This window comes from Schistocerca cancellata, chromosome 3 (assembly GCF_023864275.1).
Source record: "Schistocerca cancellata isolate TAMUIC-IGC-003103 chromosome 3, iqSchCanc2.1, whole genome shotgun sequence".
NCBI lineage: Eukaryota > Metazoa > Arthropoda > Insecta > Orthoptera > Acrididae > Schistocerca > Schistocerca cancellata.
Window position 1 is genome coordinate 788501764 of NC_064628.1, and position 26992 is coordinate 788528755.

General features: G+C 43.1%; 1 protein-coding gene across 4 annotated transcripts in view; it reads right to left on the bottom strand.

Moving 5' to 3' along the window:
- Positions 1-26992, bottom strand: part of LOC126175841 (6-phosphofructo-2-kinase/fructose-2,6-bisphosphatase 2) — a 363291-nt gene that overhangs the window by 119299 nt on the left and 217000 nt on the right. The window contains exon 1 of one of the 4 annotated variants that reach the window (XM_049922845.1): positions 12056-12211. The exons of the other annotated variants lie outside the window; for them this stretch is intronic. Within the exon in view, the coding sequence (XP_049778802.1) occupies positions 12056-12113 (58 nt within the window). The 5' untranslated portion in view covers positions 12114-12211. Of the gene's footprint in view, positions 1-12055; positions 12212-26992 lie in introns of those variants that run through there. 4 annotated transcript variants of the gene reach the window in all.

Here is a 26992-nt window from a genome sequence, read left to right on the forward strand (position 1 = left end):
TCAACCAGTTGGACTTAGTCGCACCAAGAAAAATATCACAGAACCACCTCTTGACCGAATTACACGCTCCACACTTTGCGGGAAAACACCTCATTTAATTACTGGTGCACTCGGCGGTCTGCATTACTTGAAAAAAAAAAAAAAAAAAGTCAAAATCTCGACACCTCAGATCACTCTACACGCTTTCAGCCACCTACTGTCCAGTTTCTGTGTTATTTGGGCCTTTGAAAATTTGCCCCTGTGAGTAATGGCCTTTTGCCAGGTACCAGAGTCCAAATGCCCACTGCATACAGTTCCCTTCGAAATGATCGCTGTGAAACTGTTTGTGGTGTACCTGAATTCGTTGACAGCACCAATTCCTGTCGGGGTTGAAACTAATTGTCGTTAACAACGAGCGAAACTCGTCTCTGGTCCCTGTCGGCTAGAATCTATATACGGTCACTGTTATTACGACGTGTTACACTGCGGCGAATGGTTTACGTTGGACAGTCCGCGTTGGTACAGAAAGAAATTGGGGAACTTCGTTCACAGTGTACTTATGGCACGTCCAGACGTGTCGTCCCCTTTCTGCCACGGTCATGTCGACTGATGTTACTGTATTAATTCCAGATATCTGACTGGCACATAAACACCACTTCACTGCCATGGCTTACATCAGCGGTAAAGGGTCACATGCCCGCCTGTTAACAGCACTCCATGTCGCAAAGTGTGCTCCTTTAAATGGATGCCAAATACTTATGCGCTGAGCTTACATACATCATCTCTTAGTAGAATTCACTGACTTCGTGTTTTACGATCCAACACTTCCAACTATTTGGTAAAGCTAGAGCATCTTTATAAGGAATGAAGCAAGATTAATCATACAATGTAAGCTTTCACGGCCGGTATTGTCTTCACTTAAAACTTCCGGGCTGATAGGCCGTGGTCAAAACTGACGTTGTGTCGTTATTTACCATGATTCCGGTAAACGAAGCTATCTTATGCATAGCGGATATTTTTCCTACCGATATTGTGGCATTATTCCGACACTGACTCACCACAACCTACTTTCAATACAATAATAGCTTTTATGAACAGATTGGCGGGGTGGCTACGGGCAGTCCTCTCAGTCTTGCTGTGGCTAACTTATTTATGGAGACTTTTGAACAACGGGCGTTGCAGACTGCCAGTAAGAGACCAGCCAGATGGTATCGCTACGTCGATGACACGTTCGTAGTATGGACACACGAAGCAGAGGAGTTGGATGCCTTCCTGACACATTTAAACAGCATTAATCCGAAAATCCAATTCACTATGGAGACGGAAAGGAATGGGCAATTGAACTTCCTGGATGTGTCTGTGATTAAACGACGGGACGGAACGTTGGGCCATAAGGTGCATAGAAAGCACACACATACTGATCGTTATCTATACAAAGAATCAAACCACCACCCTCGGCAAAAAAGAGGTGTAATGAAAACTTTGGTAGACAGGGCGTGCAAACTTTATGAACCTGTTTATTTAAAAGATGAGATAGAACATCTACGGTCAACGTTCGTGAAGAATGGCTATTCTAGCAAGGATATAGATCGAGCACTTCGCTCTAGGCAGAGAATCAGGAGTAACGACGAACAACAGTCGTCCAAGGGCAAAGTTTTTCTTCCGTTCATTAGTAAGGTCACAGACCGCATTGGGAAAGTTTTAGGCAAGTATGGGGTGGAAACTATTTTCAGACCCACCAGAAAAATAAAAGAATTTTTAAGGTTGGCAAAAGATGCACGAGACCCTTTGGCTACACCGGGGGTATATAAAATTCCTTGTAGTTGTGGACAGGTTTACATCGGTACCACAAAGAGAAGTGTGAACACCCGTCTTGTTGAACATAAGAGGAATTGCCGCCTGGGTCACACGGATAAATCGGCCGTAGCGGAACATGTTTACCAGGAAGGTGATCATGAAATAAAATTCAGCGAGACGAGCGTCATATCAAAAACCTCACATTATTATGCACGCTTGTATAGAGAGGCTATCGAGATTGATAAATATCGTAATAATTTTAACAGGAAAGACGAAGGTGTTAAACTGGATAAAATTTGGATGTCAGCGGTGCACCGCAAGCGTGACGATCGATTACTTTCTATCGAGAATGTTGGCATTACCAGAGACAATCTCATAGCCGACGCCACGTGATCGACTGTGGCGCCCTCTGTACTGCCTATATAATCAGCGCTTCGTCGAGTTCTCTTCGCAGTTCCCCGCTTTACCTCCGAGGATGTCTCACGCAGTCGGAGACGAAACGTCAGGAGAGAGTTTTAGACTTCGACCACGGCCTATCAGTCCGGAAGTTTTAAGTGAAGAAGCAATATTAAGATTTAATGTCCCATCGACGACGAGATTATAATTGAAGCACAAGTTCGAACTGGAAAAAGAAATCGGACATCACCTTTCAAAGGAACCATCTCGGTATTTGCCTTAATCGATCTGGGGAAACGACATAAAACCTATATCTAGTTGGTCGTATGGACGTTTGTTCCATTTCCCTCCAGAATATGAGTTCCGTGTGCTAACTACACTGCCTCGCTCGGTGTGTTCTAGACGTAATCCCATTTTTTATTCATCCTTCAATATAAAACTTCTTGATGGAATCGTGTCGTACATTATCTCACACAGATCTGCACACTTCAAACAAAGATTCTGAAAAGATAAGAACAGAATAATGGAAAAAAATGATTGTGCCGCCAAGAAGAGTCCAGCTTGACACTTACTTTGGAATGGTTAAGAAAACTGTCACCAAATTAACAGACATGTATCCTCCCTTGTGACGCCGAGTGTAAAGCCCAAGGAACAGAACGGAGAACCGAGTGAACTAGGGGGAGACATAGCAGGAGAGTAGTACACCTATCCAAAACAAACAAACAAACACACACACACACACACACACACACACAATTACAGGATTCGGTAATAAAGTGTTCGTTACCTTAAAAAGTTGGTTTCGTCAATTAGATTTCAGTTTTGACAGCACTTGGTCGCAAGTCAAGAGTAAGTATGTTGTGTATGATAAATTTATTAAAAGTGCATAACTATGCTTCATTCTGACGGGGTAGTAATTCTGTAAATATTAGCACTTCCGCTTCATTGTACTGTACTAACATATTTCGACAATCTCCTGACAAATGACCGGGTGGTAAGTATTATATTCAGATGTTTTATGTTTTTTTTATTATAGATTTTCTAACTTGTTCCACATCCACTAGGATCAACTCATTTTTGGATCTATGGAACGAAAACTTAGTCTGATCTAATCTAATCTAGTACAAAAGAGATGCACAGAACGAAAGGGAATATCGCGAAGGGGTCAATATGTAAGATTATATCAAACAATTTCTGTGTCTCAAACGATAATAGCGCAATGTATCACCAAGACGCAAGTATGAAGCGACTCCCTGCGTTTACACTGGTACGCTTGATTGGATGATTGCTCTTACTTTGCTTGGCGCGTTAACTCGCTCCAGGCGAAGACGTCACTCCAAACATAACAAGACCGACGTATATGTCCATTACTCCGCATTTAGAACCTCAAACCAATGTAAACAGCTTAAAGATGATGTTGGGTGTGGCGTTGTACGAGCTTTATCCAATTCTAAAGTAACGAATCCTTGGAATTTGTCGCAAAATACTACGACCCCATAAGAACTGGAACGTACACTTTAAGTCATAAAGTATCAAAGAATTCATACACCTTACGAAATAGATCCAAATGTACAGCGGCAATCATCTGCGCTAGTACTGAATGGAGAGAAAATGTGTGTTCGATGCTCTGCTAAAAGCGAGCACAATTGCTCTTCAGTGCTGAAGTCGCCAGCGTGTTCATCGCACTAACCCTGAACACACTGACAAGCGTAAATTGGGCGAGGCACTGTTTTCTTGGCAGAGGCGACCTTATGATGGTAGACGTCATATAACTCATGTCATATAATCAGTAACTGTTCCTTGGAAAGTAACAACAAAACTTTCAAAACAAGGTTCGGGAACAGCTGTTTTCAAATCACTTTCTGGCCACCCTGACTTAGTTTATTAGTGGTTTTCTTAAACCACTTCCTCCATCCTTCTTCAACGGAGCAAATAGCGTCTGTTATTACTTCAGTTTCTAATCGTCCTTCCTTTGCTTATCATAGCAAAACCATCCTCAACTGTAGGAAGCAGGTCGTCCGAAACCCATTCTTGTTGTACAGTTCACCGTACACAAAGTTGACGCGTTTCTATTAGAATGAATTCTAACTGCACACTGACAGACAGTTCTAAATATTCCTGCGCATACTAGTACACGTGTGGCGAAAATGCAAACAACTGTGTGTAAGTGTAACTTTTGTGTACCTATTTCGGAGTTATCCTTCGTGTTGTTTGTGATTGTATATGTTTTTATTGTTTATTTTTAATGTTGTTTGCACGCCTACCATTACTCCACATTTAGCACCTCAAATGTCGAGAGATTTCCCTTAAATAATAGTAAAATTTAATAAATAAAAATTAAAGGTACGTGGTCACGTAATTTAAATTTCGATATGCTATTTAGGTGAGATTCAAAGAACTATATAACCACAGGCCTCTCTTCGTATACAAACTGACAGGCAAATTTGGCCAGTGTTGACGAGCAGAGGAAATCAGGCATTTCTCTGTGCATATAGGCCATCATTTACGGAACATTAATTTTACCAACCGCGTCGCAATTTTATTACTTCGTAATTCACAGCCACTGTAGCTGCTGCAACGCCGAATGTTCCAGACAACTCTCCAGATTCGGCAGCCAAGCCAGGTAAAGACCCATGTTGGGAGTTCGGTTCTCCACATTAACTGTCATCCTCACTGCAGTTGCCCTTGCTCTTTCCTACACTTACCAATATTCCGGACCTCGGTATTAATCTAACAGTGTGTTCATCACGTCAGTGGTCCCCTATGGTCAGAAGCAATGATTGTTGTGCTCACCATCTTAAGGACAGATCTTATTTTCAATTTATGATTAAAATTTCTGTTTACAATTCCCATCAATCCGTAAGATATAGTACCAGTTTTGGCTGTATACGATACTATATTTCGTCAGTGTTTCCTTTCTGGATGAGTTTCACTTTTTATTGAAGAATCCAGCCGTATTGTTTCTCACATCTCTATCTAGTTATTGTCTGTGCCCTTATTACGGTACTTTGTTGAACCCACTATCCTTAAGCCCCTTTATTTTTTCAGCTTCCATTTACTTCTGGTGTGCTGGGGTGTTATTATCTTTGTGGACGTACTTGATAATGTTAAACTAGGTAGTAGTGACTACCAAAGTACTATTTTAAAATAACGGTATGGTAGCAACGATGCCGTTCTTTAATTTGGAGACGACTGGAGAACAGGAGACATTGTTCCCATCTTCAAGAAAGGCAATAAAAGACTTCGTAAAAACTACAGAGGAATAACCCTTATGAGTCATACAGCCAAGATTTTTGAAAGAATTTTACTAAATCGAATAAGTGAAAAGATAGAAAAGGAGCTGAGTGAAGAACAGCATGGGTTTAGGAAAGGAAGAAGCACGATCGACCTGATATTTTCTATCCGCCAACTGATGGAAAAAAGGTGGGAGTATAACAAAAGGGTGATAATGGTTTTTATAGACATAGAAAAGGCATATGACTCAGTTGACAGGGAAAGACTCTGGGAAGAAATGAAGAAGATAGATATAGAAGATGGATACATTAATGTTATAAAGACAATGTACAGAGGACACAATTGTAGAATTAGAACACCACTGGGGAACTCCGAATACTTCGAAATAAGACAAGGACTTAAGCAAGGAAGTATTCTATCTCCTGCACTTTTTAATGTTGTGATAGAGGGAATGAATAGGGCAATTAAAGATATAGTAAACAGAAAGAGACAAAAAGATGACTTTTGCAGATGATATGGTAATATGGGGCGATAAAGAGGTAGATGTACAGTTACAGCTTGATGCGTGGAAGGAAATAATGAAAAGGTATGGATTAAAAATAAATAAAGACGAGAGTGAAGTAATGGTATGTGGAACAGAGAAAGGGATCAACGGAAATATTACCTTGAATGGAGAACTCCTCAAAGTGGTAGAAAGTTTCACTTATTTAGGGAGTGAAATATCTAGGGATGGAAGAATAACTAACGAAATTAATAGGAGGTTACAGAAGGGAGGCAATTTCTACCAAACAATAAAACACCTGATACGGAATAATGAAGTTTCAGAAAGAGCAAAACACCTTATGTATAAGAATTATTACATCCCTATTGTCACCTATGGTGGAGAAACATGGACAATGACAGAAAGGGTCTGGAGCAGACTGCAATCAGTGGAAATGAAATTTCTCAGAGCAGTTAAGGGAAAAACAAGAATGGACAGAGTAAGGAATGTAGAGATTATAAAGGACCTTAAGCAAGAAAGTATGAGAGAAGAAATTGAAAGAAAGAGATTAAGATGGTATGTTAAGAAGATGCATGGGCAGAGACTCCCCAAAATTATGGAAGAACTAAAGATGGATGGGAAAAGACCTAGAGGGCGCCCAAGAACACGGTGGAAAATGGGAGTGAGAATATCTGTAGTAAGGAGAGGTGTGACCTGGCAGCAAGTGGAGGAAGAAAAGTGGCGGGAGGACCGAACCAAATGGAGAGGACTCGTCAACACCCAGACCCGGCAGTAGTTGGAGCGGGATTCGGATATAGATAGAAACAAAGTGGAAAATAATTCATCATATTGTTTTATTCTCATCCAATCGGCCCTAGTCTGGGCTATATCTGCGTCATGATAAAGTGTCCCTGGTGGTTATCAGAGGATTGAAGAGTGGCGTCTAACCGTGCACGTTTACTTCGTGCAGTTCAACTCATGCCGAACTATCATCTAGATATCAGCTTTTGGACATGCTAATCCGAGTCTGAGATTTCGCATGTGCTGATTGTTCTTTGTGGCAATTGACACTCAAGTGCTATCATTCTGGTAACGTCCGCCCCTGGTAGCTGAGTGGTCAGCGCGACGGAATGTCATACCTAACGGCCCGGGTTCGATTCTCGGCTGGGTCGGAGATTTTCTCCTCTCAGGGTCCGGGTGTTGTGTTGTCCTTATCATCATTTCATCCCCATCGACATGCAAGTCGCCGAAATGGCTTCAACTCGAAAGACTTGCACCAGGCGAACGGTCTACCCGACGGGAGGCCCTAGCCACACGGCATTTCCATTTCCATTCTGGTAACCAGGCTATTATACTATAATACTATTACTAGTATTGTTCAGTGACGATGTCCTGTAAACACATGCGTATGCCATCTACAATGACGATAATTCTTTCTCTTATCCCGTCGAAAGTAAACAACAGTTTAACAGAGTCACAACAAATCTTTATTAAAAAAAAAAAAAGTAAATGTCCTGCTGGTTCACCGACTCATCATCGCCCAACCAAAACCGCTAAGAATAGAAACCTGAAATTTGGAGAGGGTGTTGGTCTTCTTACACTGTAGGCATCCTTTAAAAACGGATTTTTTCGAAATTCCACCCCTAAGGGGCTGAAAGCGCGGATGAAAGATTTTTTGAAAAACAAATCATTATTAAAGAACTATAACGCATCTTTTAACGCTACATCTGTCAAAATTGGTATCTGAGTTATTGGCAATTCGGAAAAAAATGTATATACAGGGTGGTCCATTGATCGTGACCGGGCCAAATATCTCACGAAATAAGCGTCAAACGAAAAAACTACAAAGAACGAAACTTGTCTAGCTTGAAGGGGGAGACCAGATGGCACTATGGTTGGCCCGCTATATGCCGCTACCATAGGTAAAACGGATATCAACTGTGTGGTTTTTTTTAAAGTGGACCCCCCATTTTTTATTACATGTTCGTGTAATACGTAAAGAAACATGAATGTTTTAATTGGACCACTTTTTTCGCTTTGTGATAGATGGCGCTGTAATAGTCACAAACATATAAGTACGTGGTATCACGTAACATTCCGCCAGTGCGGACGGTATTTGCTTCGTGATACATTGCCTGTGTTAAAATGGACCGTTTACCAATTGCGGAAAGGTCGATATCGTGTTGATGTATGGCTATTGTGATCAAAATGCCCAACGGGCGTGTGCTGCTCGGTATCCTGAACGACATCATCCAAGTGTCCGGACCGTTCGCCGGATAGTTACGTTATTTAAGGAAACAGGAGGTGTTCAGCCACATGTGAAACGTCAACCACGACCTGCAACAAATGATGATGCCCAAGTAGGTGTTTTAGCTGCTGTCGCGGCTAATCAGCACATCAGTAGCAGACAAACTGCAAGAGAATCGGGAATCTCAAAAATGTCGGTGTTGAGAATGCTACATCAAAATCGATTTCACCCGTAACATATTTCTATGCACCAGGAACTGCATTTCGACGACTTTGAACATCATGTACAGTCCTGCCACTGGGCACAAGAGAAATTACGGGACGATGACAGATTTTTTGCACGCGAAGCGTCATTCACCAACAGCGGTAACGTAAACCGGCATAATATGCACTGTTGGGCAACGGAAAATCCACGATGGCTGCGACAAGTGGAACATCAGCGACCTTGGCCTGTTAAGGTATGGTGCGGCATTATGGGAGGAAGGATAATTGACCCCCATTTTATCGATGGCAATCGAAATCGTGCAATGTATGCTGATTTTAAATGTTCAAATGTGTGTGAAATCTTATGGGACTTAACTGCTATGGTCATCAGTCCCTAAGCTTACACACTACTTAACCTAAATTATCCTAAGGACAAACACACCCACCCATGCCCGAGGGAGGACTCTAACCTCCGCCGGTACCATTGCTTTGGTGTGCTGGGTTCTGGGGCCATATGTCAGTGTAAATATCGTATGGCATTGCTGGCTGGGATATCCCATGGGGTGGGTTCAGCAGAAAGTCGGAAAGGGTGGTGTTCTTCCGCGCACATCGGCCCATTTCCATATGGATGTGTAATTGTGCATAGTAGCCGAGTGTAATGGATGCGTGTATAGTACACTGTTGTCTGTGTTGTATGATGATGTAAGAAGTGAGAAAGAGAAACCCGGTACCAGCACATAACCCACTTCTCTCCAATAGGACAAAGGGGCCCGCCGAGCATGACGTCCCCATCAGACTGACGGGTCGCCATCAACAGTAACACATGTCGTTACTTCATGAGGCACTGCGGGGAGGTTTGTAATTTAATCCAGAACATTGGCGCAAAGATTGTTTGGTGATCAGGATCATTAAGCTACCACTCCTATTCCCTTTCCCGACCAAAAACTGACGCTGAAAATTTCTACCACCACCAGTAGTCAAACAGGCTTATCTCCGAATCGAACGCCACCGCACAGGCGAGCGTTACAGACGTCTACGGAGGCGGATCGGGACCACGTGAAGTGCCAATACATGAATAGTCTTCCATACCCTTGCTCCAACTGACCGTACACGAAGGATACGGCATAGTAGAAAGTGGAAGACGTTTCCCAGTAGTCCTCACCACAGCCTTACAGTTACTAGGGAGAAACACTTGACACACCCAGAGTTGAATCGAACTGAGCAGCGCATTGGCGGCTGTTGGTCTGATGCAACAGCCAGCGTGAATGTGGTTTTTAGGCATTATTATACCTTTGTCCAGGCAATTTCGTGCTGCGCCTCAGTACGAAAACAACAGAAAAAAACTGAAACGAACGTAAGCTTACGTCGTTCACATGCAGATGGTGTACACGGCTTTCCTCCTAGGCGTTTGTGGCTGCATGACGCGCATCTGTCGAGAGAATTACAATGAAACCAATTTCCCTTTGGTGGCTAGGTTATTTCCCGTCGGTAGCAGGCACTATCACGGGAAAGACAAAACACTGAAGGAAAAGGATGGGATCACTCTGAAGGTTAGGTTCCTTCAGAAGAATGGAAATTTTATTTAGCAGCGCATGAATGATCTGTATTACCGGCTATAAAAAATGCCGAGGTACTAAAAATATATCCATAATTTTAATAATCGCTGAGTCTCTTTTCTGTACATGAATTACGTAATTTCAGCGTCCGTCAAACTCAACATTACACAGCAGCTGGACTCCTCGTACATATGTACTTGATAAAAATGCAGCTATTACAATTATTTACGCACGGAGAGCAGAAAACTAAAACGGACTTGGCCTCATGGAACGTCGGGTTGATGTGGGAACACGGTGCAGACGCAACCTAAGAACTATTGCTATCGTTGCTGACGTAATCACGCTGAGGTATCGCGCTGTCGCCACCAACCTTGCGTCAGCGAAGGTCTTTGCAAAAAGAATCGTCGTAAACAAGACCGCCTTCACCCACAACGTTTGCGCTCAAGTTACTTATGCAGCTTGTTCTCGGACTAGTAAGTGCATCTGGTTGTAATCTGTGTGTATATAAAGACAGATAGTATACGTATTGCATCGTTCTAATAGCTAGGGCAAAGAATCACATGATAAATATCGAGAAATTCTATTATAAAAGAGCTGTCTTGGCCAAGTTGTGCTCTTGAAGTTTTTCCGCACTGTAGCAGCATACGTTGCACTCACAGCTTGGATCTTCCTTCGTATAAGGAAAAACGACACTTGTTTATCATTCAATGTTGACATATTGACATGTAATCCCTCTCAGTTACGAAGTATGTGAGCCACCTTCAGTAATTTCTGACGTACGTAAGCCTATATGGGATCATCTTTGGCCATTTTTCAACAATGCCTCTATCGTTCCAAGATTGTCAAATTATTCTAACAGGGCATGTTCACACTTCTAATACAACCAGACGTTTCCCTTTCCACCGAACTGCAAATACAACAAGCTCACGACTATCCTGATTAATGCGGATACGACACTACGCGGAAACTAATATTTACTGTAATTACAAAACACGCTACGTGTCACATTTGAAAGTCTACTGGATTAGTTACGTAGTAATCGCGGGAAACTGACAACTTATTTACAGGTAACACACATAAACACACTGCATTTCGAATTAGTAACATTCAGTTCACGTTCGGGACAAAATCCTCTATTCTTTTCTGTTTCCGTTTTTTTCCACTTTCTTCTTTACGACAGTCCTCAATCTCTGCAGTGCAATCATCAGTATAGAGAGATGAATTTCAACCTGCTTGCTGTAATAACAGATCCATGCATTTCGGTGACTCGGTGTGCCTGATAACATCGTCCTGTTCCTATTCCTCTAATAGTCACAGGGGTTAGGCTGGTTGGTTAATGTGAGGGAGAAGACCAAACAGCGAGGTCATCGGTCCCAGCGAATTAGGGAAGGATGGGGAAGGAAGTCCGCCGTGCCCTTTCAAAGGGACCATCCCGGCATTTGCCGGAAGAAGCAGTTTAGGAAAATCACAGAAAACATAAATCAGGATGGCCGGACACGTGTTTGAACCGTCGTCCTCCCGAATGAGAGTCCAGTATGCTAACCACCGCGCCACCTCGCTCGGTCCTATTCCACTACTGAACACTTAGCTTACTGTCAGTTGACAGATGTCATTAATCAACCACTCGCGGGTATTTTTATCCTCTGCACCTTCATGACGTGAAATTTGTATTCCTAATCAAAATATTCGTTCTAATTACAACAGAATACCTCAGGCTTCGCTCTTTATTTTGTCAATAATCGCCAGACTATGCAAGGATAATCCGCAGCCGGAAAATCCACAGTTGTGTGCGACATTATCATTACTAGGAAAGAACACCTAACACTGTAATTCAAAGTATAGTTTATCACTAGCGATGAAGTCTCAGCTGCACAGCGTAGTACCAAACACAGCACCTTAAAACAACCGTAGTAACAGGTAGTCACTGTTTACACTTGCACACTTTTCCATACGACATCGTCTTATAGGCACACTTCACTCTGTACTGTATTTCGACCGCTGCAGTGCGAGCGCGGTTACTTTACGTCGAAGCGAACCGCGTGGAGAGAGCTTGGCAGAAACAGTCCAGTTCTGAGAAAACGAGGCTCGAATACTCTGAAAAGCGGTCTTTTTGCGGCTGTTCCAGACCGAGTGAGAAGGCGGCCAACGGCTGGCTCCTTACCTGTGCCGAAGGTCTCCTTGTTGAGGTGCTTCCAGCCGAGAGAGACCTTGGTTTCCATGGCAGCGGCGGCGGCGACGGCAGCGGCAGGGGACGCCTCGCAACGAAGAGCGGCGCTGGCAAAGTCTGCGGCAGCGAATGGTGGTGGTGGTGGTGGTGGCGGCGGCGCGACCTCGGCTAACCTAAGCCGCCGACTCTATCAAGCGGGCATGCAGCGGCCAGGCGCCGACCTCCGCCACACACAGAGCGCAGCACGCGCTCGACACATATCTGCCCACTGACCGGCACACAATTGCTCTCCTCACAAATCACAATCTTTCCCAATTTACCGCCGACTCTGTCGCGAAGCTCACGCTTCAGCTCCGACAGACGGGCACATACTCAGCTAATAGCTCCACACCTCCTTACACTCAGCTACCACTTCCTTAAGTTACTTTCATTGTCCCTACAGGAAAACTACGTGACGTAAGAAGCTGAAGAATTTTTTCTTTGGGACTTTTTTAAACTAAAAGTGACATCATTACCGGTTTCGACCTTATTACCAAGTCGTCATCGGATGAAGAGTGGAAATGCCAACGTTGTAAGTGCCATTTCTCCACAAAATGCGTTTTCAAATTTGTTGCGTTTTCCGTACTCTGTAGCACGTTCCTAGACTCGTTCCAAGTTCCAAATCATGGAGAAGATGTTGCGAACATTTGTCACTAGATGGCGCATGGTCTTTGTACGAAGCAGTGCTTCCCTCTGGAGTTCGAAGTATCAACGTATCCTCCAATTCCATGCACAGTCTGTGTGGTAATCAGAGTGCATGTAAACTGTTGTTTGTATCAGTAAAACATCTTTGTAATGGAAAGACATAATTTGGGTTTCAAAAATAGTAAAAAAGTTAGAGAATGAATACACAAAAAAACGCGTGTCTGGAAAATGTTAAGAAAGTCATTTATTCCTTAGCAGTACAGGAAGTTCAACAGTAAACTTTACATCTCATCTCAAGTTGGCAGTGTGTAAGAAACATACATCAATACTGAAAGTTTTTTTTTCCTCAAATTTATTTTTCGCACTTTTTTGAAAAAATGTAAAAAATGTGAAAAATGGTTTTTGTAACTAGGGTTCGACTATTTAAAACATTACTGCTCTATCCCTGTACTTGTATTATCACAAATAAAACTTAGTGCTTCATTATTAATGGCACTTGAGACAAAACTTTCTTATTGGCACTTAGAACCAATCAGTTCCCTGGTATTGTACCTAGAACGTTCTTAAAAAAATATTTATTTTTCAATTTGCCTATTTTTTTGCAGTGCTGAGGTGAGCAGCATAGTTCTATGGTATCAGAATACTTCTTCAATTTTCTGGATACAAATAAGTTATGTACTAAAAGAGATACATTGTTTCTTGTTTCATCTGACAAATGTGACTTGACACTTTGAGCGTTTGACATTTCCACTCTTCAGAAGACCTGTTCAAACAGAAAGAAAGGGGGGGACCGTTAAATATTAGGAAACTAAATTACAAATGAAACTGATTTCTATACCCGCCGCAAGCAGCTAAATACGTTACAACTGAAGAGGACCGGAGACGCGCACGCTACGAAAACATAATTGCGTTGTGCTTGTTAGAACCTGAAGATAAGTTGTCTAAGTAATTATATAAAGTTAATAACTCTTAATTCGCAGTTATTAGATTCGTAATATCACAAGTATCAGATTCGTAATATTCGCGATACAAAACTGAATGAGAGAGAAAGCCTTCTCATAGTGAAACACACATTCTTTAAACTAGTGATATACGCAAGCTAGGCGAATATTTCTTTGGAATTTTCTAACTACACTGTTGCGGGATATAGTTCTTCGTGTCCTAGTCAGTTCATATTTCTCAGCGCCTCTGTTACACTCTCCCGAGAGTCATACAAGCATGTCACTATGTTATCCCTTGAGTGGGCTTCTAGGTCGCAGTGTGTTTACATGAAATAATATTTTCACAACAAGACTGCAGGGATTTATTATCCAATACGAATTTTTTTTAAAAGATTTTATTGCTTCTTACCATTACCAGTTTCGAACATTTTTTTCAGATGCAGATGGCTGCATTGCATTTAATCATCAGCCGTTGAATGTTAACAGTGCCGTGATGCTAATTAATAAAATGTCCTCGTTGTTTCTGGAAACTTGCATTTTCCGTGTAACACAAAATATGGGGTTGATTCACTTATCACAAATGTTTCCCATTAGCACTTGCACACTGAATAGTCTGTTGTTACATTAACAACGTGTTTTTTCACGTCTCGCGCACTGTATTTTACCACACAACCACGGAACACTCAATATGTCATATACTGAGAAAATAGCTTTCGTTGGTCAATTTTATTGCACACAAGTCATTTCCCGATGTTTTTAAGTACCTTAGAACAAGTCATAACATAAGGGCATACGACGTGCTGTATATAATGTTTGACTTCGTCACAGTCCTCATCTGTAGATTCGTAGATCGAACGAAGCAAGTGATGCAACCTTATTCGCAACGTGGACTATGACTATTGTTACAACGTATAGTGGTATGGCTTTAAGACTATGGCATATGCTAAATCAATCCAAAACCACTTAAAATTGCTTGTTTAGACCTGTCTGATGAAAACGTCAAACTATAAAGATGTAAATATTCTAGATGTTCTTCTTTGTGTACCCTCGACGTCTCTAAGTCCAACAAGATACAAGCACCAGTCACTGGAATAGTATTCCAGAATAACCCCCTACAAATGTTTCACAAGCACTGTCTTCCGTAGACAGATTACTGTTTCCTAGTATCAAATAGAAGAACCGACCCCTGCCATTCGCAATACCTACTACTAAGCGCATTTCCATTTCATAGCCCCCACCGAGCGGGACGAGGGATTTTACAATACAATCGCTCTGTACGTCAGTCTTTAGAGCACACTGAAAACATTCTGTACTTATCTCCAAACAGCTTTACGGAATAAGCAGTTTCCTACCTCGAGCGGTTGTGGTTGTGTTGCTGGCGGTGGAATGTATAGGACGCTCAAGAGCGAGATCATCAGCACCTGTACTCAGTTGATGGGAGACGAATGTGGCTTCTTTTCGTGAAAAATATACAACAGATGGTATCATATAAAATGTAATCTCAGCCACCCTGGGACACATTCTCACACACAGACTATAATTACACAACATCTAAAATGTCTAACATGGTGTAACAGGGGACTGTGCCTAGTTGAGCAGTAGGAAGATAACAGGCGAAGAAACCACCCTGCAAACACATTAAATTCCCTACCTAAGAAGCCACTGAGAAGGCCAGATATCGCAGACCACTCAGCTATTGTCTCAATGATAATGATTCCGTCATCTGACTCATATTATTTCCTCTGAATACACTATTGCAGATTTTTCCCCATTTTCAAATGATTCTTTACTGTATTTTCGAAATTAGTTACACTGTTTGTCGCAGCTGTATCGTTTCATTGTGTTTGAAACGAAGTGGCCGATGTCTAGCATTGCAGATCGTCAGGTAGACAACGACAAACTCAATGGTCTGCACGTTCGTCCGACTTCTGTCTGCAAAACTAAAATAATTAGTTTATCAAAAGTCATAATAGTCGGCTTATCAGTCACACTTCGCGAACGTTCTGCTCCGTGCAGGGCCCACGGGAAATCAACATTTTATTGAAAAGGTACCCACCAATGTCATGGGCCTCGGATCTAACGAAGAGAAGCGCTGAGTATTCATAACGGCGTCACATCTTTCAGTGTCTCCCTTAGCTCATCCGAATATGGCCGTTGTTGTGTGACTGGCGCTAGTTCATTGTGAGATTTTAAAACCACACGTTACTTTTTGTAGTGAGAATAAACGACATACAGCGAAGTTACTTATTAGCCTTCAAAATTATCATATACACATACATCAAAAAACGTTTTGCATCACCCTGGTTCCCACAACTTCTGAAGTCAGGCGTTGACTGTGGATACTATATCACAGACACAGTCCCTTTGACTGCTCAGAGATGTCACTAAACCCGCCCAAATATGTAAACAACCATGCATGAGCAGCGCCTATTAGACGGAGAGGGTCCGACAGCCGACCAGTTCCAGCCATTCCACCACGGGCTCGTGTAGTTCAACCATGCCTGTCAATATTGCGGTTTGATCGCATCCGCATTGCTACTCTGTGCCAGGAAGGGCTCTCAACAAGTGAAAAGTCCAGGCTTTTCGGAGTGAACCAAACCGATGTTGTTCGAACATGGGGGAGAGACAGAGAAACAGGAACTGTCGATGACATGCCTCGCTCAGGCCGCCCAAGGGCTACAATTGCAGTTGGTGATCGCTACCTACGGATTATGGCTCGTAGGAACCCTGACAGCAACCACCAGGTTGAATAATGCTTTTCGTGCAGCCACAGGACGTCGTGTTGCGACTCAAACTGTGCGCAATAGGCTGCATGATGCGCAACTTCACTCCCGACGTCCGTGGCGAGATCCATCTTTGCAAACACGATACCATGCAGCGCGGTACAAATGAGCCCAACAACATGCCGAATCACGTTTTCTTCGCCGATGAGTGTCGCATATGCCTTCAACCAATCGTCGGAGACGTGTCTGGAGGTAACCCGGTGAGGCTGAACTCCTTAGACACACTGTCGAGCGAGCGCAGCAAGGTGGAGGTTCCCTGCTGTTTTAGTGTGGCATTATGTGGGGCCAGCGTACGCCACTGGTGGTCATGGAAGGCGCCGTAATGGCTGTACGATACGTGAATGCCATCCTCCGACCGAAGGTGGAACCATATTGGCGAGGTATTCGTCTTCATGGACGACAATTTGCGCCCCCAACGTGCACATCTTGTGAATGACTTCCTTCATGATAGAGTGGCCAACATGATCTCCAGACATGAACCCTATCGAACATGCCTGGTATAGACTGAAAAGGGCTGTTTGTGGGCGACGTGACCCACCAACCGTTCTGAGGGATCTACGCCGAATCGCCGATGAGGAATGGGGCAATCTGGACCAACAATGCATTGATGAACTTGTGGATAATATGCCCCGACGAATACAGGCATGCATCAATGCAGGCGCAAGTTCCGGAACTCTCAGAACTGAGGTGATGCAAAACTTTTTTTGATGTGTGTATATTTCCACACTGATGCGAATAAGTTGTGGATACATCACATCGCGCAAGTATATACAGCTTAGAGGCTATATGAAATGAGAAAGTAAAATAGGGAAGACGAATACAAATCTTGGATTTGTTCGAAGGGTTCTGGGAAGGTGCAGAGCACCTGCAAAGAAAATCATGTACAAGACGTTAGTGCGAACAGTTCTGGAGTAATGTTTCACTGTCTCGAGTGCTTATCAAGTAAGCAAGACAACAAACATCGAAACAATTCACAGATGCGTTGGCACGATTATAACAGATCGGTATGGGTTATAACAGATCGGTATAGTTCAACAACGAGTGGAAAATGGTGAATCACGATATCGTCCCCCCACCTCTCTATAAACATTTTAGTAAAACGTTTATATCTTTATATTTATTAATTTCCAAATTTCAATTTCCACAGTTAATGTTGGGAGAATGACGCAGGATCAAAACCAGGAGCCTCGAAAATAGTAAGGAGTTCTAGTTCTGTGTTTAACTCGCGATACTTTTTAGTTTCCTAACTGCCTGCGGAGATCATTCCAGCCAGGTAAAAGCAGCTATTCACACTTTGACCATACCTGATGCCGACAACAAAACAGATACGCCTCTGATTCCACAGGTGTTATCGGTAAATCACGGGAAGGTAGTAAAGCAGTCGATCCCATATGGATAGCGAAGACAATACTAATTACAGCGCACACAAAGGCGTTTAAGTAATAGTTCTCCCAGCACTCCATACGCTGGGAGAAACCCTAACAACTGTTTCATTGGGAAGTAACCACTGCCATGCACTTCACGGTGGTTTGCGGAGTATGGATGTAGACGTAGATAGAAAGAAAAATACTCTCCACTACGAAAAAATAATGACTGACTCCCCAAATCAAAGCTGGGAATGACTTAAATGAACTAGTTTCTCTCATTTACACACTCACATAGCATGCATACCTCTGTTCACAATCATAGCCTTAAGTTAAACACTGATAATAGTGAGCACTGCAGTATCCATCACTATTTCCAGGGGAATTTTGCTTCATTATATCATCTGTTATAACAGATATCAAAATGCTGGTGTAGATCTTCTTCAAGCATTTGTTTTATCCCTCGAATCTGTTAATGAAAACTCTCTTGTCTGGACGTGCTGGTTAGCATTTTGTAATTTTTGCTGCTCTTTTAATTGTACTGTATTGTTTATTGGATTGCCGACCCAGGGCCTATTCCACTTATGAATAATGAATAATATGTATATAAAAAGCAGTTTAAAAGTATTTATGCCCAGGATCTCCTCCCAAGCCCTTTGATCATTATCGTCCAAATTTGGCACACAAATAGCAAACTTCATGAGTATCAGCACTGCAGGATTTGTAACCTCTTACCTCCAAAAGGAGCAGAGATAAGAGCAAAAACGTGTTTTTCCAGCCCTGCCACAGGCTGTCCTGCTCAACATGTATTGCCTGCCATATCAACCTGCTTTGCAGAGCAGCCTACACATCAACAGCAAGAAAGGTTTTCCAGCCCCTGATATATACTCAGTCTTTCACAACAAACATTTTGTGCTTGAGCAGTATTGGCCTGTCTTACACACGTGGCAGCCTCTATGTCACAGGCAAAAAAAAAAAAAAAAGTGTTGAACCCCATTATGTATAGGCTTCCCTGCATGTCAGCTCTGTTGTGGGAGAACTGTGGACTTGTTTTGTAGGGGTCACATGTATTGATGGACCGGGCTAGTGGGAAGGTTGAGATGGGTACAGGAGGGGATGTACCGAGAGATGAGGGGAGTAGGCGATGAATAGGGAGAGGGGGGTGCGGCTGGACAGAGAGGGTGCTGCAAAAAGGCAGGAGCAGAGAGAGGGATGGATGGGAGAGAAAGAGAGGGAAGGAGAAATTGGACAGTTGGACAGAAACAGGAGAGGTGGGGTGGAGGATATGGATGAGGGCAGGAGGAGGTAGAGAGAGAGAGAGGAAAGAGGAGATAGACGAAGAGGGAGAAGAGGATCAGGGGGGAGAGAGGAGGAGATGGGCAGAGAGATGGGAGGTGGGGAGGAGGACATGGATAAGGAGAGGGGGCAGGAGGAGAGAGGGGGGAGAACAGAAGATGGATCAGGAGAGAGGAGAGGAGATGGACAGAGAAAGGGGAACATGGGCAGGGAGAGGACATGGGCAGAGAGGGGGAGGAGATAGGCTGAGAGACGGAGGAGAGGGGCTGACAGGGGGAGGAGATGGGCTGAGAGGGGAGATGCATAGAGCAGGTGGAAGGTGTAATTGTGTGGTGCACAGGTGGAAGAGCAGGGAGGAGATGACTGGTAGATGGAATAGGAAGGAAGAGATGGAGACAATGAGAAAGTAAGAAGGGTGAAAGGTGCTATACATGGGAGTAAAACAGAAGTAAACTCACAGAAGGGCTAAAAGAAAAGCACAGGGAAATGTGATTAGCTGACCCACTTACAAAAAACGTGGGTGAGCCATTCACCCTGCTAACATATTAAAACCCTCTCCATAAAATTTGCGGAAACAAGTTGGATAGCTCACAAAATCTTAAAACGGTTCTGGTGTAACCACAAGTGCCGGAACGAAGAACGCAAGACCGGTGATGCGCGGAACAGGACCACATCACGACGGGAGCGCCCTCAAGCCTAAGTGAATATAAGCGCCGCTCCTGCCAGCCTCGGCTGCTCAGATCGGCTCAGTACACGGGCATTAGTGCAACGTATTCGCGGAGCATAGCACGGCCTAGCAGAGAGTACTACAAGAACAGTTAGTTGAAATTCACAAACTGTGTAACAGACTTGCCTGAACTTTGCATATATCACAGGACTCTGATTTATGATGCATGTCGCCCACCGCTTGCGACACCTTTGTAAATTTAACTATTATCAATCTGCTTTGTAGAAATAAAACTACTAGTGTTATTTGCTTGAACTGTTGTATAGAATTTCCAGAACGCAGCATCCCTTACGCACCCCATACGAGACAGTGGACAAGATACAACAAAAGAACCGCACTCATTTCAATGTTACTTAAACCCAGACGGCATGTCAGCCAGAAAAACTGGTGCTGTCCTCTGCTCCAAAAGTAAAACGTAGTCTAGTAAAATGTGGCACTAAGTGATCATACGCCACAGGCACCAAACTTGCGCCAGAGCAAGGAGCCATGCGTCATAATGTTGTGGCCTATGCAAAGACGAGTAAGCAGGAACTCAACCTGTCGACTTGGATGGAAGGAGGCACGCCATGGCAGCGTTTTGGACTATATTAGACGGAGCACATTGTCTACCACTTCCAGCCACTAATCCTCCCATTGACCCAAGACTCTGTACCTTAACAGCGAGGCTATAGCATGCAGGGGGATGATGCACAGAAATAACTGAGCATCATGACACTCCTCCTTTGCTGCTAGATCTGTCCCTTTGTTTTCAAATGGCTCAAATTGCTCTGAGCACTATGGGACTTAACATCTGAGGTCATCAGTCCCCTAGAACTTAGAACTACTTAAACTTAACTAACCCAAGGACATCACATACATCCATGCCCGAGGCAGGACTCGAAACTGCGACCAAAGCAGTTGCGCGATTCCGGACTGAAGCGCCTAGAACCGCTCGACCACAGCAGCCGGCTCCTTTGTTTCCCACAATACCTATGTGCCCTGGTACCCACAGAAAGGCACCTCCTTCCCCTGCCACTGTAGTTGGAGGAGGGCGTCCTGGATATTCTGGACTACTTTATCTGCTGGGTACAAATGTTGTAGAGAGAGAAGGGCTCTCAGAGACCCTGAACAAACAAGGAATTTAACACTTGAAGAATGTCTTACCTGCTCCGGTGCCACAATATCGCTTATAATTCTGTGTCGAAGATAGTGAGGTCTCGAGGTAGTCAGATCTTGAGGACATGATCCGGGAAAACAACCGAGCGACCAATAGAGTCCCTCTGCTTAGACCCAGTGGGACAATGGAGTTGGCAGATAGACAGGAGGAGGAAGTGGTGGATATAGAGAGGGGGGACAGATGATATATTCAGTTTATGTTGCAATGCGTTTGTGAGTGAAGCCGTGGGGAAGAGCCTAGCACACAGGAAATCAGATCCAGTCCCAAAAGCTTGTAGGGGTGTTACACAGTTGGTTGCACTGAGAAATAATTGTTATAAAAATTTGATAAATTGTGCCTTTCCCAAGTTAATTAGCATTGAAGCGGCCTGCCAGATATAATTAGCGTCAGTTGTAAGAGTGCTCAGCCACTGCCTCGGGTTAAATCCTTACTACTGTCCCATGTCCAGTTTTTGTATGGTTTTAGTGTTTGGTTGAAGGAAAAGAAACCAAGAATTCATTTGGCGACACTGTCTCTGCCGGGCCACTTGAATTTCTATGCACAATGGCCTGATTGGCTAATTTCAGTGTTAATTAACGTGAAAAGGGTGTAACGTATCGATTTTTTTCTTATCATTTTTCAATGGAATATACCCTGCACATCTGTGCAACCTTTTTAGACTGATTCTGACTACCCTGTATATACACATCGTCAGTATGTATGTATTTCTGAAATCTCTCTGGTTGGATTTCAACCAAATGTGGCACACAAATGGGGAAATTCATGAGTCTCAGTACTGAGGTGTTAGAAATTCCTACTCCAATAGGAGTGGAGATGCAGGCAAAAAAATTATTTTCCAGTCCTTGATGTGTACGCTGCCCTGCATAATAGGCTTGTTAGATTAGTAAAGACCTGCTTTACAAACCTGTTTTTCATGGCTAAATGTGCATATCGACACCTCACGGGGAAGTTCGAGATAGAGGGAGGGATGGACAGTGCTAGTGAGCAGGGGGATGGAAAGGTTGAGAAAGTGGGCAGGAGGGGATGGAAGTGAGAGTGAGCAGGAGACGATGGTTAGTGAGAGGTGGGGAGGAGTGATGGACAGAAAGAGGGGGGCAGGAGGAGACAATTAGGATGAAGGGGGCAGGAAGAGATGGACAGAGAGATGTGGGTGAATGAAGATGGACTGAGAGGGAGGGGGAGGAGGGGATGGACAAAGAGCAGGAGGAGGATGAGATGGATATGGTAAGGGAAAAGAGGAAAAGGACAGAGAGAGGGTGTTCGGTGAAGATGGGCAGAGAGGAAGGTGAGGAATTGTCAGACAGTGAGAGGGGTGAAGAGATGTACAGACAGAAGGAGCAAGGGGAGCAGGAGAGGGTTAAACAGAGAGGGAGGGGGAGTTGGATAGAAAGAGTAGGGAAGGAGAGATTGGCGGATAGAGGTGGAGGAGGTGGACAGAGTGACAGGGGAAGAAGGATGGGTAGAGAGAGGGGGAGGAGGAGATGTGCACAACATGTGTGTCGAATGTGCACGTGAGGGAAGCCAAGGGGGAACAAATCTAGTCATCTGTGTCTGTGCGACCATTATACCGTCACCGTCATATATCTTTCATAGCGATCATGAGAATAAGATACGAGATTAGGGTGCATCCAGAGCCATGTAGACAGTCGTTTATCCATTGCTCAATACGTGAATGGAATAAGAAAGGAACTCGGTGATATTGGTATAAGTAGCCACCGCCTTCTGCAGTACAGTGGCTGGAGGAGTATAATTATATAGATTTTGATACGTATTCCAGCTGATTCCAATCCGAAATGTACAGAGCTCTTTCGATATTCTTATTGGACAGCAACACAAACAAAAAGTTAACACAAATTATATTATTTTGTAAGAGGTTTTATGTAACTGAAAAATACATTATGACTATTATCATCTTATTATTATTGGATAAAAATTATTATGTAGCATTTAAAAAATACTCTTAATGAGAAACATGTAGATGTCAGAGGTCTCTGTAAACAGGGTGTTAAAAACAAAGTGTTCCATATTTTGAGAGTTTTTAGTAAGAGACCAAAACAAGACAAAAATTCCCAATAAACATGGGCTTTAAAACGTATACTTTTAGACCTATGAGCACTTTTTCATCTTCGCTAATGTGAAAAACTTTTCTTTTACTGTTAAGCTTTTTGCTATTGTGAGGGACCTACAGAATTCAGGAAACAAATGAGGATACATTCCTTTTCCCATGGATACAGCATGCTCTGGACATCTCTTTTAATGTACTTACTAAAATCGTATTCACAGTTTTGGGCAAGTGCAGCCTATACTTTAGCTCTAAGGAAACTAGTTTGTGTTGTGGTACGCTTGTAAAATGCTTTTACAGCGTTGTTCTACCTTTGTGCTTACAAGCATAATGGAAGCCTATTATTTCACATAGAAAATGGCAGTCGCAATCTGTTAATGCCCGGAAAGTGGAAACAACCGTCGAGCTCAAGTCCTATACTACATTACAAGCTCTGCTCTTTCACAGAAACAAAGCAATGCATTCTCATTTGTTTACTGTATTCTGGAGGTCGTTCATTAATAGCAAAGAGTTTGCTGTAGACGAGATGTGTTTCACAACAGTGAAGATGAACGAGTGCTCATAGCTCTTAAGGTATGTATTTTGGAGCCCATGTTTATTAGACTCATTTATTTATTGTTTTGGTCCATCCTACCACCTCTCAAAATACGGCATACTTTTAGTATCTTGTATATTTGACACCTACTATTCGTTTACAGCGTTAGTAAATGATGTTACTCTTTTGTTTACAAATAATTATACTCGTTTAGGTTATCTGCAACAGTGGCTGAATATTTATGCTGGTAACGGCCATAATGAATAAAAATTACATGAATACGGACGTTTGGTCAGAGCTGCTTTATCGTGCTTGTTTTCCCACATTTTTGTGAAGGTTAAACGCACGGCGCTGCTTTCACTCCGAGTTTTATTTACTGCGTTCATTAGTAAGTCTCCGTTCTTATTTACCTCTGAAGACGGATGGAGACAGAAGACGTGCCTTTTAAGTATTTCTGAGGAGCCAAGTTTAGCAACGCTTGGCAACGTCGCCTCAGCTGATACCCGCCACGTGACGGCGAGAAACCCGCCAATGACCTTGCACAATGGAAGAACAGCTAACGTCATACGAACGGCTGCCAAAGGCGAGCTTCTACGCGTCAGCCGACAGTTCGCTCGCGGCTGACAGACTGATGGCTTATTCGGCTTCCATCACTTCGCGTACCATGGCCAACGTCTTTCTACCACCGCCAATAAGACACATTTTCCGCTCAGCTGTTAACGTGTTCATGATACGTGTCGACTGCGTAAACCTTACTGTCGCTGTGATAGATTTACGATAATTTCGGTAGTCTGCTGCGGGGAGAACAGAGCGATCGTTTCGTAACTGAAATAGCTTGAACTAGTGTACACATTCAAGAACGGACGTACTGTGGTCATCATTTAATATGAATAGGGTCAGTAACAGCGTGTGCGTATGTCACTTCTTGTTCGAGTACTAACGAGCATCTACATGTACGTACATACTCTGTAAACCATCGAGAAGCGCATGACAGAGTGTACTTGGCACCACGCCGCATGATAAAAAGTTACTTCCTGTTCCAATAGCGCACCAAGCGTGGGAAAAATTACTGCTTTAACACTGGGAAGGATACATGACGTAGACACTTGAATAGATACATCGGGTACTTGGTTACCCCAAAGGAATTTAAATATATAAGGTCAGAAACAGTCTGAAAAGCTTATAAGGGTTGTGCTGGGAAATAATTGTTAAGAAAAAATTCGAAACGTTGCGCCGAGTTAATTAACATCGAAACTGGCTAATCAGGCTGTTGTGTGCGCAAATTCAAGCGGCCTGCCAGCGACGGTGTAGCCAAATATATTCTTCGTTTGGTTTCCTAAAACCGAACAAGAGAGCGATACACGAATTGGACATGGGACGGCAGTAAGGATCCAACCTGGACCAAATGCTGAGCAGTCTCATGCGTTGGCATCTACGCTATGAGAAAACTGATACTAATCGTATGTGGCGGGCCGGTTGAATTGGCGCGTGCAACGGCCCGATTGGCTAATTTCAATGCTAATTAACTCGGAAACGACTCAACGAATTGAATTTCTTCCATTAACAATTATTTCTCGGCACAACCTACCTCGCAACACCCTTACAAGCTGTTCAGACTGTTCATGACCATCCTGTAATTAATTGAATCACTCTAGTAATGAATTTGTTTTAGCATTTGTTTTCACTTTACAATTTAGCGTTTTTACGTAAGAACATACACACACCTCTTGGTACACACGCTTGTTACATTTCGAGCAAACAACATATTATGCAAATCTGGTTCCGTACTGCACATCTGCTTCCGTACTGTCCTCTTTGATGCTTGACAGATCTTGAATATTTGATGTACCATAAGAATTTCAAAGAGCGTATTCCAGTCAAGACTTCCAAAAACATTATCGAAATCTTCAAACGCTATAAACGTTAAGCTTGTCTCTTCAGTCTATCTTCTAAAATTTGCCTTGAGTATTATCTACTACGTCATTTACGTATCTCGTGAGTACATGCGTCCTTATAACACTATCTTAAGTACTCCCCAAGCTTCTTTCAAATCTGACACTTTTCCCACAACGCCGCTCTCAGCTCTAGTTCCGTTTGTTCGCCAGTCGTGAATACAATCGCAAAATTGGTTTTATATTCCTTAACTTCGTATTCCAATCTTTTCCTAATCGCTGGTTTATTGCTGATTTTAATAGACTTTTTTAAGCTTGTGATACTCTTAAATAATGTCGCGTGGTTCCAGCAATCATCGGCATTTCTTTTCGTAAGTATGGTAACTGTTACACTTTTTGCGAAATCTGCTGGTTGTATTCCATTTTCAGCGGGATATTGTATCTTTCTCAACAGAGCCTAGGCATCAGAGAAGATGAAAGGGTGGTGGTCGAAACCAACATACGCACCGCTAGTAGTGGATTTCGACTGCAGCTTGGGAAAATCACCTGGTGGCGAAGGTCGAAGCGACTTACAACGCACTTAAATTCGCTAATTACGTAGTTATGCAGGGTAGCTGCGCAGTAGCTATATGGTCTTAATGGAGAGTTTCGGTGTTTCCCATTCACCTATCTCTTTCATTAATACGGTGTCGTTACTCACTTGATAATCCGAGACGAAATGGACGAAGGCTGCACACGCAATACAAGACAAATGAAGTGCCTGGAGGCAGACTTTCCAATCACAACAATATAAAGAAAAAGAGGCAAATGATAATAATTGATGACATAACAAGAGCAAAAAATATTGGCGCGTGAGGAATGTCCAGTACTAAATTTTGAAACGTTTTGACATCTTCTTTAACTCTTTGGATGTGGGCGGAACGTTGAGACGCTAGCAAAAAACACGTTACTGCATCCCCCGAAACTCCTAAAGTTGCTGCAAACTTTAACTAGTAGATTGTCGAGAGACACGAGGTACCAGCAGTCCGCTTTTAATTTCAGAGTCCTCAGGAACAGAAGTTCTTAAGGGACTCTTGGAAAATAGTGGGAACAACCGGTAACTCGGACAGGAACAGACACAAGAAATTAACCCACGAAGAGCAGCGCTGGTGCACGGTTCCACGAAAAGAAATATTTCGGCATGTGTTGTCTGCAGGACTGTGTAACTGTCAAGTGCTAATAGTAAAACAGGTTGTTTTGTCTATAGGTATCTCGCTAAGGCTCCGTCGGCACGAACCCATTCGCTCTGACAAAGCATACATTTATACCAGTGTGGCGATCAAAAGAGTTTTCTAAGGTTCTTACAGCGCTCAACTCGGGGATACTAGGTGGATGCCTGCGCTGCAGGAAATGAATAATACGTTCGTTCTCTCTCGTACAGGGTGGATGCAACTGGATTTAATAATGAACGTGTGCAAGTTGTCAGTAAAATGTCGAAAGTTACTTTCTTTA